The sequence below is a fragment of the Ruditapes philippinarum genome, unplaced genomic scaffold (genome assembly GCF_026571515.1).
Source record: "Ruditapes philippinarum isolate M1 unplaced genomic scaffold, ASM2657151v2 ctg15280_1_1_1_1, whole genome shotgun sequence".
NCBI lineage: Eukaryota > Metazoa > Mollusca > Bivalvia > Venerida > Veneridae > Ruditapes > Ruditapes philippinarum.
This window is the reverse complement of record NW_026859920.1, coordinates 6,247-21,873: the sequence shown is the minus strand read 5'-3', so window position 1 is coordinate 21,873 and position 15,627 is coordinate 6,247. Positions and strand designations below refer to the sequence as shown.

At 33.8% G+C, this 15,627-nt stretch overlaps 2 protein-coding genes across 2 annotated transcripts; both read left to right on the top strand.

Annotated features, from left to right (window-relative positions):
• Positions 1 to 3,648: 3,648 nt before the first annotated feature.
• Positions 3,649 to 11,849, top strand: LOC132758284 (uncharacterized). Its single transcript, XM_060749847.1, has 2 exons — positions 3,649 to 5,348; positions 11,712 to 11,849. Exon 1 carries the CDS (start codon positions 3,907 to 3,909, stop codon positions 5,344 to 5,346), a length of 1,440 nt encoding a protein of 479 aa, XP_060605830.1. The 5' UTR covers positions 3,649 to 3,906; the 3' UTR covers positions 5,347 to 5,348; positions 11,712 to 11,849.
• LOC132758285 (uncharacterized) lies at positions 5,635 to 7,837 on the top strand. The gene is made up of 3 exons (XM_060749849.1): positions 5,635 to 5,788; positions 6,753 to 6,930; positions 7,387 to 7,837. Exons 1-3 carry the CDS (start codon positions 5,635 to 5,637, stop codon positions 7,835 to 7,837), a joined length of 783 nt encoding a protein of 260 aa, XP_060605832.1.
• Positions 11,850 to 15,627: the final 3,778 nt, after the last annotated feature.

Here is a 15,627-nt window from a genome sequence, read left to right as displayed (position 1 = left end):
TCAGCTTTATCATAAGCTATTTTAAAATTGCAAATAGATAAATACCTTATTCTACTTAACGTACCGTTTCTTTATTTTCATTAAAAAACACCTATCTCCATTAAACAAATGCCTTTTCGCCGCCATTTTGTCCTTTGTGCTATCGGGTTTGACAATGTTAACCCGTATAGATCTATGTAGTCAAGTGCAATTTTAGACTTGGGATAAAATTTCAAATGTGTCATATTTGGGAAAATAAATTACAAATCTCATGTGTGTGTGTGTGGCGTGTGCGTGTGTGTGTGCTGTTGTGTGTGCGTGCGAGCGCACGCGCGTATGTGTGTTTTTGTATGTTTGTTTTTGCTATCATTAAAAAAAGTGAAATATTTATGTAGATGTGCCAACCTAGCACGATATTTAATCCTCTGAAATAGTGAAAAGACGGAGCAGCTAAAAATGCATACAGGCAGCGATGATTTTCCAAAAGGCTTTTTAATTAAGAGCTTACTACGTTCTTGAAAGGGTGTTCTACGGGAAACTGTACAAAGGATCAACAGCTTTGGGTAGGGCGTTTTGCTCGACTATTCCTCTACATATAATTGGCACGTGAACAGTTGGCCCCTGACCTTTATTAACGCAAAAAGCCTGTTTTTGTTAATTTAACAATTTCAAGTTCAAAAAGTTTTAGAACTCTGACAAAATCCATTAGTTTTAAGGAAACCTTTCATGACCATTTTTAGTAAGTGATTTAACCCCCTTCTCTTTTAGTATGTTTTACACAAAAACTAAACCAAAAGTGCAAACCTGTTTTTTGATGAGAAATATTTCCGATATTCTTTTAAAAATTATTTTTTTTAGAATTAAAGATAAAAAGGCTTTGGGTTTGATAATTTTCTAGATTGGCCCGATTGTGACTGTAAATTCATTATCCCCAATTTTTAAAACATTTAATTCATGGAACTTTAAATTACAAAGTCTGTGACTATACTTACCTATTTGCTGTGCGACTACTTTCTAGATTGCCACTTTAATGAGAACACATGTTGGTCATGGAGCCTTGAGATTCAGATTTTTTTAATCTTACATTTGTTTCTGTGCATTTTATTTAAACATGTAAACATGTCATTAATGAAAAGTCAAATTATTTAAGTTTAAGAATAAATCTGACAAAATAATTTGTAAAATAACTTGAACATTATTTCAATACATGTGTACAAAGCAATTCTATCAAATATTTTCATGGCAGCTTATTAATCTAAAATCTGGCCACAATTTTTACTGGACTGCACTTTTGTTACAAAATAAGCCAACACAAATGCTTAGTCTCACAATAGTGAACATTTACATTACACTCTCTAAATCCATTATAAATTATCAATTCCCACATTTTTTTTAATCTGACCTTTCACCTCTGCATGTGAGACCTTAGCATTGATCAAAGGGAGCTGAAATTGCATAATACTAAGTTATACATTAATCTCCCAATGTCAACGGACAAGTGTTTCCATCTGACCTTTGAAGTGTAATTTATATACAAGTGTGACCTTTACCTTTGACATAAAGACCTAGTACATTTATACAACACTTCATCTCATGATGGTGAGCATTTGTGTCAAGGGATACTAAGATTCCTCAATTCATAATTGACAAAAATTTTCTCTAGTGACTTACCTTGCATATATTGACCCAATTATAACCATAATCATAACTATTGATGTTACATGTTACAAGTTTGCTGGATAGGTTCCTTACATGAAAGAATTACCTGCAGGGACTCTTAACCACAGTGTTAAGGGTCAAGTGTTTTGTAGTCAATGACTATAACCACTCAGCCACAATGCCCTTTTACATAGATTTGAAAACCAAATAGATACCAAAATAAAATGAAATCAAAACCTCTTATTTACCATAGGAAGATAACTATTTAATTTCATTGATAGATTTCTGCATTTCATTGAAAACTGATATATAAATTAAACAAATATATTCAAATTAGATCATATCTTTGTTTGTCATCATCAGAAAAAAATAAACAAAAAATAGCACTTAAGAAAGAAAATACTGCAGGCACTAAAACGAATGATGTCCAGGTCTCACTTGCCTGTCACTCGACAGTTTAATGATCAGATAGTCACCAACTTTACAGGAAATTGTCTACAGATATTTCAACTCTATACAAGCCTAATTATTTAAATGACTTTGGCAATCTTGAAATGGTTAAAGAGTAACGATTATTGAAATTATTTTTCGAGAATTACAAAAAAAACTTTTGTAAGTAATGTCTTACGCCTTGAAAATCTTCACTCTAATTATCAAAATCAATTAAAACTAATTCATACAGTGAACTTATTCAAATCATAGATGAAAAGAAAATATATATGCAATGTATGCTGGACTACAGTAATAATAACAAAATATAATATATTGCACAAAAGGAAATAAAAACTTTACAAACAAAATAATTACATACATGTAAGAAAATACATGACTAACTAATACTGTAATAAAAGTACTACTAATACATAATAGTTGTTTATTATGATTCAGACTGCTTCCTAGTTAAATACACACTAACCTTTCTTATGTGAATATATACATGTATAATATATGCACATTGTTAGAGACAGAAAAAAATAACATTTTATATAAAAGATATGGCATCATTTAAGCAAATAATGTTGTTAAGTAAATCACACCTGGACCTGAATGAAGTTCATAGCTGTGCATAACTGCATATATAGTATAAAGAGGATATTGAAATTTTCGAAATGTTAATTTCCCACAGGCCTGTGTACCACGTATCTAAGAATTTTGTACTGTTACATAGGTAACAATACTTTTTAACAGTATAAAATCTGGTCTCGTGGTCTATTTTCTAAATAAAATGAAATAAAATGGCCATTTCATATGGAAAACTTGTTCCGGTTAGGTGGTTTCCTGCTTACATCTGTTGGTGCATGATTGAACGGGAAACCAGATGCAATTGTGCCAATCGCAACTTTTCGGCCTTTTCCGTCAGTCTTCGGATTAATGATAATAGCCGATGTAGTTCCGATTGCAACCGTAACAATTCGGGCGATTCCGTCATACTGCGGAAATCTAAGCTATTTTAGTTACTTCGGTAATCCCAGTTTGTGTTAGCCTGGGATTCAGGCGTTGATATTTTTTTGCTTATTCATAACTTACGCGCTATTTCATACTCGATCGTCATAGATAACACAACATCTCTGGTTTTGATAGTAGTGTCGATTTGCCGAACAGAAGCAAATAAAAAAATCGACAGACTGGAACCCAGGCTTAGTTTGTGTATATAAATAGGATTTCTATTTTTACTTGATTTATCGGTTTAAACCGTAATAAATTATAAACGAAATTGTTCCGTTTCATTTGTTTTTCAAGACGCAAAAGTTAGTTTCTTTTATAATTGTTTTTGTCTGTAATAGTTTAAAATACAATAGAGAATGGTGACTGATTATTCCGTCTTCAAAGGGTTATCACGCATGATCGAGTTATATTTAGATCTACTGAACGCAATTCAACTTCTTGGTGAGGTAATCTAAAAATAGCCCATGCATATCATTAACCTTGCCACGATCATAGTTGATACATGCTTATTCTGTTGTGCCCATTGGCCAATCAGAATTATATGAGGTAACACGTGACCGCCAGACGCTTATCAGCCTCAGTAGCAAGTTAGCTTTCGGACGCGACACTCGGACTATTAGACTCTATAATTAATAATAATTCCTTTGTTTTCAATATTCTCCTTGTTTATTTTTGAAACGGATTTATAGTTTTTGGAAATTGTTTAGAGGGATATATAAGTGTGATATGATAAAAAATTATTGACTCAATTCGATAATTTTACTGATTACAATAAACTTTCGAACTTTTTCTTTGTTTGATCAACGTACGGTCAACATAACTATGGCTGGCGTTTCTAACGGAAACATTTCGCCCAGCGCGAGCACTAATGGTGCCGAGATCGAGAACGGACATATAGCGCCAGAGCAAAATGTCGTTTACGTTCTCGATCCCTCCTTTTTTGCATCAGAGCAAAAGACTGACAATTCCTTTGTTTGGAACAAAAATGGCGGAGAAGCTGCCCACGCTGACCAAACTAGCGTGGACAACATCACGTGCTCAAACGATCCAATTATAGCACAGCCCGCTACGCTGCAGTACGGAATCACGCAGCTACGTCACGACCCGGAAACGAGGAAACCAATCGAAAACGGGAACCCCGCATCATCAATAAATAGCGTGGGAATTTCTTCACCAACACCGGGTTTTTCCAAGGGGAAAACTAAAGATCATCGAGGCGAGATTAAAACCTTGAATGCCCGTCTTGATTCAAATGAAAGACAAATGCAAGAAATTTCTGGAATACTTGTGTCATTGAATGAAAAATTCACTAACTTTGTGGAAAATGGACCACGACCAAATATCACCACTGAAAGCATCCAGTCAGACGACGACGATGATGAAGGCAATTCGTCGGATGATAATTATTCCGTCCACGATGGGGTACTTCCGGTAAAAAACACGGATGTAAACAATGAATCAAAATTGAAAAAACTTCTAGATTTCTCCGCGAAAGTTGATGGGAAAAAAGAATGTGTCCCTCCAGTAAACGAGACATTAGCCACGGCAGTACAAAATTCAATAAATGTGAACTTTGACCAAGAAAAGGGAAAGAAATTGGCGGATGCAATAGAATATCCGGAAAACTGTTCACTTTTAGCTCCTCCAAATGTGAATGAAGAAATATGGCATGATTCGTTTATATCAAAGCCTCTACGTATACAGGACTGTGGACTGCAGAATATCCAACTTTTCATTGGGAAAGCAATGGTGCCAATGATTAATATGATGGATTCTATGTTGGAAAGTGACTCGCAGGAAAGTACCAAATGGTTCAATCAAGCCTTTGAGGCAGTGGAACTCCTGACATTTGCACATAGAGACGTCACAAACAATCGCAGAAAATTGTTAAAACCAGCACTAAAGCCAGAGTTTGGAAAATTTTGCGCACCCAAAACACCAGTTACCAATCACCTCTTTGGCGATAACCTCTCAGAACGGGTTAAATCGATAACTGACATGAAGAAGTTGGGGAAAGACATTGCCAAATTTGAAAGGAAACTGGGCAAGAAACGAACATATGGCGTAAAGGACATGCCGAGAAACACATATTCATCGAGCAACCCCAACTACAATCAGTCACATGGTCAACCACCGGTCAAGCGCCAATACACTAGTAAACATTACAATGTGGCCAAGGATTTTTTATCCAGGCAGGGCCTGTCTCACAGGGACAAGCAAAAAACCCAGGGACAGGGCCAGTACCAGAAGAACAAGAAGTGAATGTAAGTAACTTATATCTTTGTAAAAATTTGAGCAACAAATGGGAATCATTCACAGCCGGTAATGTTGCAAAAAATATGACTGCATGGTACAAAATAACATCAGACAAATGGATCTTAAAGACATACTCGCAGAATTAATGCGACATCTGGCGTATCAGAAACATTGGCACTAAGAAAGATAACCGCGTTTGAAAAATAACTGGTTTTTTATCACTGAGTTACTTCCCCTACGCATTTCCGGTTTTACTTCCGCTTAGAATTTGCCGTTGAAAAAAACACAGAAAATATGAAAAGACGGTGGAAAGGCAAGTTTATGAAAGCTGGTAAGCGTGCAAGATTGGAGAATTTATCTCAGCAAATGTCAACTAAGCCGAATTTGTCAGAAAACAGCGATTCTACCCTTGAGAATGACAGTCAAGTTGAAACAGAAAGTGGGTGGGGTATTGGTCGCAGAATTGTCGAGTTGAAATTTCCTTGCTGATCAACTCAAAAGTTGCAATAACTGTTCAAAGCCGCTACAATCTATTCAATATTTACAAGGAACAACGGGTTGGATATGCCAGATCCTGTATATCTCATGTGATGTGGTATATTGAATAAGATTTCAACAGGAAAAAGCCACCGTCCACTTGGCAAGTCAAAACGAGGAATGCCTGTGTATGACATCAATACAAAAGCTGTATTAGGTATATATAATATTATCTCATAAATATTTTTGATAGCAGTAAATGTATATAAGTTTTTAATGGAAAGAATTTATGTGATATGTTGATATCTTTAACAGTTTTACTTAATTTACAAGCACACAATTTTGTCTTTGTCCATATAATTTATAAAACAAAAATGTGCGGTACAGTAAAACTCAATCGGTACTATGATCAAGTCACTAATTAGGTATTATGTACATCAAAGCGAATTGTAGTAACACTTCTATTCTAGAAACAGATTATTCATTCATGACTTGGATACAAATTTGAGGTAAACCAGAGGCCCCTCATTTATTAGATGCATACCAAACCATGTTGCTGAAGGTTAATCCAACAATTAGATGTTGAAAATGACTTTAATTAAATTTTTATTACATGCACTACACTCCTCCCCACTTTAAATAATCAAATTATTCACAAATTAAATTTTTTTGGTAATTTCCGTACACCCCAGACTTTTGCCAAGAGTATTTGCTTGAAATACAATTACAACAATGTACGGCTATGTACTTTATTATGTGCAATTCCCCGGTGCTACTTTATTAATATGGTAGTATTCTAGTTTATGACTATTTTCTAGCATTTAATTCCTCAAAGATTAAAATTAAAAACAAATTGGCTTATTACATGATCTTATAAAATGTTGTTACATAGATGATTTTCTAATTTCTAACTCACACATTTTGTTTGTTTTTAGGTATAATCCATTCTGGCTTGACATACAGGCAAATGAATAGTTTAATGTCAACTATGGAAGTAAGAGGCCTACATCACTCAGCCATGACCAGATTGGAAGCTGAAATTCATCCACATATACAAGATGTCGCTCATGAATCATGCTCAGCAGTTCTTCAAGAAGAAGTACAAATCAATAGGTCAGTTTTAATAAATAAAACATATGAGCCGTGTCATGAAAAACTGAAAAACCAAAACATATTTTACCCTATATAGATAAAAACACCAATTTTAACTCTTGTATTTGAAGTGTGAAAAATTTTGAGCTCATAATGAAGACAGTGAATGGCTAAGATAACATTATATTCCACATTGCGTATTTTAGATAATATGCTGTGAATGAAACCCAGTATGCTATTGGTTAGTTTGATAATTTTTCAAGCAAATAGCTAACATTGTTTATTCATTGTTGTTTCTTTTGTTTATATTTTCACCTTGCCTTTTCAACCTTTTGAAATATTGCTTTGAAATCATAGGCATGTTTTAATATCATAGTCACATTCTACCATCTAGTATTGATAATTGTCAAGCAGATTTGTTACATGTTAGTCTTGTCTCTAAATGCCATAACGATTTTTATTATCATTTCATTTCAGCCCAACATTTTCTGGAGGAGATGACCAAGCATCAGATCCTACCAATAAAGAAGGAATTTTTAAATATGACATGGGATGGCAGAAACGAGGTAGTGGTCGATCATATGACAGTAAGTCAGGTGTTGGGACCCTCATAGGGAACAACACAGGAAAAATATGTGCTTTTGGTGTGAGACAGTCAGACTGTAGAATTTGTACCCGTGACGTAAATGGAAATAAAGAGAATGTCCCACCTCATAACTGTACTAAAAATTGGTCTGGTAGCGCAAAAGCAATGGAATCAGATGTTGGAGTAAACCTTATCAAATCTATTGAAAAACAAGGTGTGAAAGTATCAACAATAATTATGGATGATGATACAACAACTATGGCTAGAATAAGACAAGACATAAACCATACTGTCAACAAATGGAGTGATGTCAACCATACCACTAAACATTTAACAAAATAGCCTCTTCCTACTTCAGAAAAAAGCACAGAATTTTAACAAACAATGTGATAGCTTACCTCAAGAAATGTTTTAACTACGCTCTTGCTCAAACGAAAGGAGACTCATCGGCATGTAAATCGCAGATAGAACAGATTGTCCCCCATGCTTTTGGTAATCATTCCATGTGTGGTGAGTGGTGTGGCTTCCAAAATAATCCAGACAGTTACACACATAACACATTATCAAAAGACTTATCTGGTGAGGACCTGAGAAAAGACTTGGATGCTGTGTTCAAATCATTCAGCCAAAACTGTGAAAAAATTGCACCTGGCGGTTCGACAAAGGATGTAGAATCTTTCAATAATATGGTGGCCTCCAAAGCACCTAAGAGGTGTCACTTTTCAGCTACTAGTAACCTCTTGTCTCGTGTTGGATGTGCTGTCGCTCAAAACAACTTGGGTAATGCCTACGTGAGTAGAATATATGCCAATTTAGGAATATCACCCGGAAAGGTGTACTTGAAAGAGGCTATGTCAAGGGACACTGAAAGAAAACGTCAGCTGATATACAGTAATAAAAAAGAAAATAAACTTAGAAAATTACAAAGGAAATCAAAGAAAAGGTTGGATCTTGGCAAGAAAGAAAAGAAAGAAGGTACTACATATCAGACAGCAGTGGCCATCTCCCACCATGCAGACGACACCTCAATTCCAACATACTCTCAGCCACCAGAGTTATCCCCAATTACCTCAGCTGAAAATGTTGTGTTTTTTGATATAGAAACAGGCTCTCTTGCTAAAGACACAGACATATTACAAATAGCAGCTTGTTATAAAGATAAAACATTTGAACAATACATTCTTCCAAGGAAACCAATAGCGCCATCATCATCCAGAGTTACCGGACTTACAGCAAAGTGGGGGTTCTTTTTTTTTTACATGGGTCCCCTGTCCAGCAATACCACTGAAAGAAGCTTTAAATTCGTTTCCTAAACTGGTGCCAAGATATAGAACCAGTAGTGTTAATCGGACACAATCTGAAACGTTTTGATTTTCCTAGACTACTGATGGCATTTCGAGCAGTAAATATGGAAGCTGAATTTACAAATGCATGTTTAGGAGGTGTGGATACGCTACCAATTTTCAAGGAAATTCATCCTGGTATGGAAAACTACAAACAACAGTTCTTGTATGAAACATTACTGAATAAAAAGTACTGTGCTCATAATGCCCTTGATGATGTTCTGAGTCTCCAAGAATTATATACTTTTTCAAATGTGTCACATAATCAGATCATAAAATCAAGTTTCTCAACAGTATGGAATTTCCAAAACTTGACTTACAAGGAAGTGACCGAGTGTAATGAAAAAACAATGGAATCCCTGGCTACAAAGAAAGTTCTATCAAAGCAGATGATTACTAAAATTGCATGTTCTGGACTTGAATACAAACATTTAGTGGCAGTTTTTCTCAAGGATGGAAAAAATGGCCTGAAAACAACTTTTGGGTGAAAAAAAGGACGGTGTTACACGAGTAACATCATGCAAAAGAGTGCTAGATTCTTTGACAGATCATTTTATTTCTGAACAAACTTGACAATAGATAAAATTGTAAATATGTATATTGTTATGAAGAAATCAAAGACACCATATATACAGTGTTAAACTGATATAATACTTATGGAAATTACTGAGTGGTATTTCTAGTGACTAAAAGTGAGTCTGTGACTGAAAAATTCGTAAGGGGTATACATACAAGATATCAAATATTTCAAAACTTTTAATGGTGACACAGTGTTTTCTGTACATTTTCTTGTTGCTTATGTATTTATCTAACTTATGGCCAAGTTTGGTATGTTTCCTATTTGTAGTTTTTATAAAAAATTCATCTTTTCTGTGAAAAGATGCCAAAATATTCGAAAATTCCATAATAAAATTTAGCAAGTTATAAGTTTTATTTTGTACAACAAAATGTTAATAAAGTTAAAACAGTTATTTTTTATTTATTTTTTGTCTAATATACACATATTTATTTGAAAACATAATGTTTAATGTAAAAGAAAAAGATTGCAAAAGAATTATGTGCATTTTGGGAAATCACCATAGAAAATAAGATTTTGCCTGTAAAATTGTCTGTAAACCGGTCATATACCCTTACTTTAAAGGCAAATATAAAAGAAAATAGTATGGTAACATATAAATATCTTTGGATCAATGTGTTCATTATAGTTTAAAGGGTATCTGTGCAAATTTTCAGGCATTTCTTATTTGAACTTCATTTGGGTGTATATGTCTTTAAGAAATGTAAAACATGGATGTAAAATTGACTTTGATTGCGAAAAGTTTAACATTCCAAATATGATAGGCACACCCCCTCGCATGACATTTTCGGAATCTGAACAAAAAATCATAGAAGAACAGTTAAGCTCATTGTTACACCAGAATGTAATCGAGATAGTTGAACAGTCACCTTCTCAAGTGTTATCGAACATTTTCTTAAGACCGAAAAAAGATGGTACCCATAGACTTATCTTGAATCTGAAACCATTAAATCAGTTTGTTACAAAAAACCACTTTAAAATGGAAACTTTAAAACATGTGCTGACAATGATAAAGCCTAACTCTTGGTTTGCAAGCATTGATCTAAGACAAGCTTATTATAGTATTTTAGTTCATAAAGATTATAGGAAATATCTGAGATTTTTGTTTAAAGGTGTTTGCTACGAATTCAGAGCTCTTCCTAATGGTCTTTCGTGCTCGCCGCGATTATTTACAAAAATTCTGAAACCAGTCTTTTCAACGTTACGGAAGACTGGCCATGTAAATGCTATTTATATCGATGACAGTTTTTTAACTTCTGAAACTTTTAATGAATGTGAAGAGAACATTCTAGACACATTAAAACTGATAGACAACTTAGGTTTTACAATTCATAGTGAAAAATCAATATTAAAACCTACACAAGGTATAAGTTTTGTTGGGTTTTGGCTGAACTCAGTGGACATGACCATAAAATTGACACCAGAAAAATGTGAAAGCATAAAGAGTTGTTGCCATTCAGCATTAAGGGAAACAACTATGACAATAAGAGAATTTGCAAGAGTAATAGGAAAATTGGTCGCAAGCGAACCAGGAGTACAGTATGCGGGGCTCTATTATAAGCATTTGGAAATTGAAAGAGATACCGCTTTAAAAATCAATAGAGGGAATTTTGATGCAAAAATTAAATTGTCTCAAAGCAGTAAGAAATGTTTAGAGTGGTGGATTGATAACATTGATGATTCATTCAGACCAATTAATTTACCTGATCCAGACATGATAATAGAAAGCGATAGCTCGACATCGGGTTGGGGTGGTTATGATAAAACAAATGACATTAAAGTGTCAGGCTTATGGTCAACAGATGAAAAGAGTCACCACATAAACTACTTAGAACTTAAAGCGGCTTTTCTTGTGTTACAATTTTTGTGTGAGCAAAGAGTAAACATACATATTCATTTGTTTCTAGATAATACCGTTGCTATGAAATATCTTTCAAAAATGGGGGGGGGGGCGTGTTAGAGAGCTTAATGATTTGACCCAAGAGATATGGAAATGGTGTGAAAAACGGAACATATGGCTTACCCTGTATTATATACCAGGGGTAGAAAATGTGACAGCAGACAGGTTGTCAAGATTAAAATCAACTGACATGGAATGGTCTGTTACAGATAGTATTTTCATAAAAATTGTGAAGAAATTCAATGTTTCATGTGAGATTGACTTATTTGCATCCGAAGACAATACAAAACTACCAAAATATGCCTCTTTTACCCCTGATTCGAGAGCTTTCGCAGTCAATGCTTTTTCTCTTAACTGGAATAACTTTAAATATGTGTATGTTTTCCCTCCTTTTAGTTTGATCGCAGCAGTTCTCCAGAAAATAGACCGGGAAGAAGCAACAGCAGTTTTAATAGCACCATTGTTCACAACTCAGGTTTGGTTTCCGCGATTACTAAAAATGATATGCAAGCCAAGTTACCTACTACCACCGACAAATCACACATTGGTCAACACGAAAATTCCAGGAAAACAACATACGCTGAAACACATGAAATTGGGTGTTTTCCTGATATCAGGAAAAAACTCCTTAGTGATGGACTATCAGAAGACGTTATCGACCTGCTCCTTGCTTCATGGAAAACATCAACATCTAAACAATATTTCTCGTATTACAAAAAATGGGTACTCTTTTGTCGTGAAAGGAAAACTGATAAATTTAACCCACTTATAAAAGAAGTCTTGTGTTTCCTGAAAGAGCTGCATGACAATGGATTACAATATAGTGGTCTAAATACAGCAAGGTCAGCAATTTCAAGTTTACTAGAGTTAACAAGTGATATTCAGGTAGGAAAGCATCATCTAGTTAAAGGATTGTTGAAAGCACTGTTCTTAAAAGCACCATCATTACCTAGGTATAAAAATACTTGGGATGTTCAAAAAGTACTAAAATACATTGTTACACTGGGGAAAAATGAGAACTTGGACTTGATGTCATTATCATGCAAGTTGGCACTTCTTATCGCTTTAACAACAGGACAGCGGTGCCAAACTCTATTTTTTATAGACTTGAGAAATATCGAATTTACCGACGAAGGTGTAAATATTAGAATCGGTGATCTATTAAAACAGTCTGGTGTAAATAGGCATTTAGATGAAATGTTCATAAAGTATTTTAATCAAAATGATATATTATGTGTTGTAAAATGTTTAATTTTTTATATTAAATACACAGAAAATATTAGAAAATCCTCACAACTTTTTGTTGGGGTTCAAAAGCCTCATAATGCTGTAACTAAATCAACTATAGCTAGATGGATTAAAAACATTCTTAAATATGCTGGGATAGACATTACCGTATTCAGAGCCCACAGTGTGAGATCAACTGCATGCAGTACAATAAAGGGTCATATCCCAATTGACACTATCTTAAAAACTGCTGGTTGGTCTAAAGAAAGTACATTTCGAAAATTTCATGACATTCCAGTAAAATGTTCTGGTGATTTTGGACATGCTCTATTATCAAAATTAGGACAGTAAAAAATTTATGTTTTTTCAGAAGAGTGATTAATTGATTGATTGATTATTGATTGATTGACTGCAACAAATGCAAAATCTATTACTTCATATATTGTTTTATTGTCATTTTGTAATTTCACTATAAGAATAATTTTATTATGTTATATTACTATATTCTATATATATTATATGGGCATATATGTACTGGATCTAGAGTAGAATTTAATAGATTACATATACAAAACAATTACATTTCCTTTGTGTTTACAAGATATGATATCAAGAATATATTGGTACCACGGTACCACGTAACGAAGTATTTTAGTGCATTTACTTGTCTATAAAGCAAAGGAATGATTTCGCTGCGAAAATGGGGAAATGAGATGTGCACACTTGTTTTCCTTCAGTATCACGTTAATATTTTTACGATTGATCATTTTCTTTATTAGTTTTATACAGTAGAGAATAGATCTAAATCGTTTTGACAAAAAAATATTCATTTTTCCAAAAAAAAACAAACTAAATAAACCCTTTTTAATAATAAATTGAACCCCCCCCCCCCCCCCCCCCCCCCCCCCAAAAAAAAAAACAATTTTAAAAGGTTGGGATGAAGGCTCAACTTTGCAAGCCTTTCCTTTTAAAAGGAAACATTATTTCTTGATTTATTCTTATTTTCGACGTTCACACGATAGGACATCACCAGAGTAACTATGACACCCATAAAATTTAGTTGTTTGCACACTGTAGTTACCTACTACCACCGGCAAATCACACATTGGTCAACACGAAAATTCCAGGAAAACAACATACGCTGAAACACATGAAATTGGGTGTTTTCCTGATATCAGGAAAAAACTCCTTAGTGATGGACTATCAGAAGACGTTATCGACCTGCTCCTTGCTTCATGGAAAACATCAACATCTAAACAATATTTCTCGTATTACAAAAAATGGGTACTCTTTTGTTTTGAAAGGAAAACTGATAAATTTAACCCACTTATAAAAGAAGTCTTGTGTTTCCTGAAAGAGCTGCATGACAATGGATTACAATATAGTGGTCTAAATACAGCAAGGTCAGCAATTTCAAGTTTACTAGAGTTAACAAGTGATATTCAGGTAGGAAAGCATCATCTAGTTAAAAGATTGTTGAAAGCACTGTTCTTAAAAGCACCATCATTACCTAGGTATAAAAGTACTTGGGATGTTCAAAAAGTACTAAAATGCATTGTTACACTAGGGAAAAATGAGAACTTGGACTTGATGTCATTATCATGCAAGTTGGCACTTCTAATCGCTTTAACAACAGGACAGCGGTGCCAAACTCTATTTTTTATAGACTTGAGAAATATCGAATTTACCGACGAAGGTGTAAAAATTAGAATCGGTGATCTATTAAAACAGTCTGGTGTAAATAGGCATTTAGATGAAATGTTCATAAAGTATTTTAATCAAAATGATATATTATGTGTTGTAAAATGTTTAATTTTTTATATTAAATACACAGAAAATATTAGAAAATCCTCACAACTTTTTGTTGGGGTTCAAAAGCCTCATAATGCTGTAACTAAATCAACTATAGCTAGATGGATTAAAAACATTCTTAAATATGCTGGGATAGACATTACCGTATTCAGAGCCCACAGTGTGAGATCAACTGCATGCAGTACAATAAAGGGTCATATCCCAATTGACACTATCTTAAAAACTGCTGGTTGGTCTAAAGAAAGTACATTTCGAAAATTTTATGACATTCCAGTAAAATGTTCTGGTGATTTTGGACATGCTCTATTATCAAAATTAGGACAGTAAAAAATTTATGTTTTTTCAGAAGAGTGATTAATTGATTGATTGATTATTGATTGATTGACTGCAACAAATGCAAAATCTATTACTTCATATATTGTTTTATTGTCATTTTGTAATTTCACTATCAGAATAATTTTATTATGTTATATTACTATATTCTATATATATTATATGGGCATATATGTACTGGATCTAGAGTAGAATTTAATAGATTACATATACAAAACAATTACATTTCCTTTGTGTGTACAAGATATGATATCAAGAATATATTGGTACCACGGTACCACGTAACGAAGTATTTTAGTGCATTTACTTGTCTATAAAGCAAAGGAATGATTTCGCTGCGAAAATGGGGAAATGAGATGTGCACACTTGTTTTCCTTCAGTATCACGTTAATATTTTTACGATTGATCATTTTCTTTATTAGTTTTATACAGTAGAGAATAGATCTAAATCGTTTTGACAAAAAAATATTCATTTTTCCAAAAAAAAAACAAACTAAATAAACCCTTTTTAATAATAAATTGAACCCCCCCCCCCCCCAAAAAAAAAACAATTTTAAAAGGTTGGGATGAAGGCTCAACTTTGCAAGCCTTTCCTTTTAAAAGGAAACATTATTCTTGATTTATTCTTATTTTCGACGTTCACACGATAGGACATCACCAGAGTAACTATGACACCCATAAAATTTAGTTGTTTGCACACTGTAGTGCTTTACGCGTATAAAATATCTTTTTGTTGTATAGTCAAAAAGTAAACATCCGTTTCCAACGGAAGTAATTGCAATGTAAATAATTATGTGTCAAACTGGCTGATGCAGACGATTTATGCATGCAACAAAGGATTATTTAACAATTTGAATCAGTGAAAAGTTACAGACATAGGATATCATCGTTAATTTGTCAAAAACCATGCGTTTAATATTCTAGATACAGAAGGATCAGA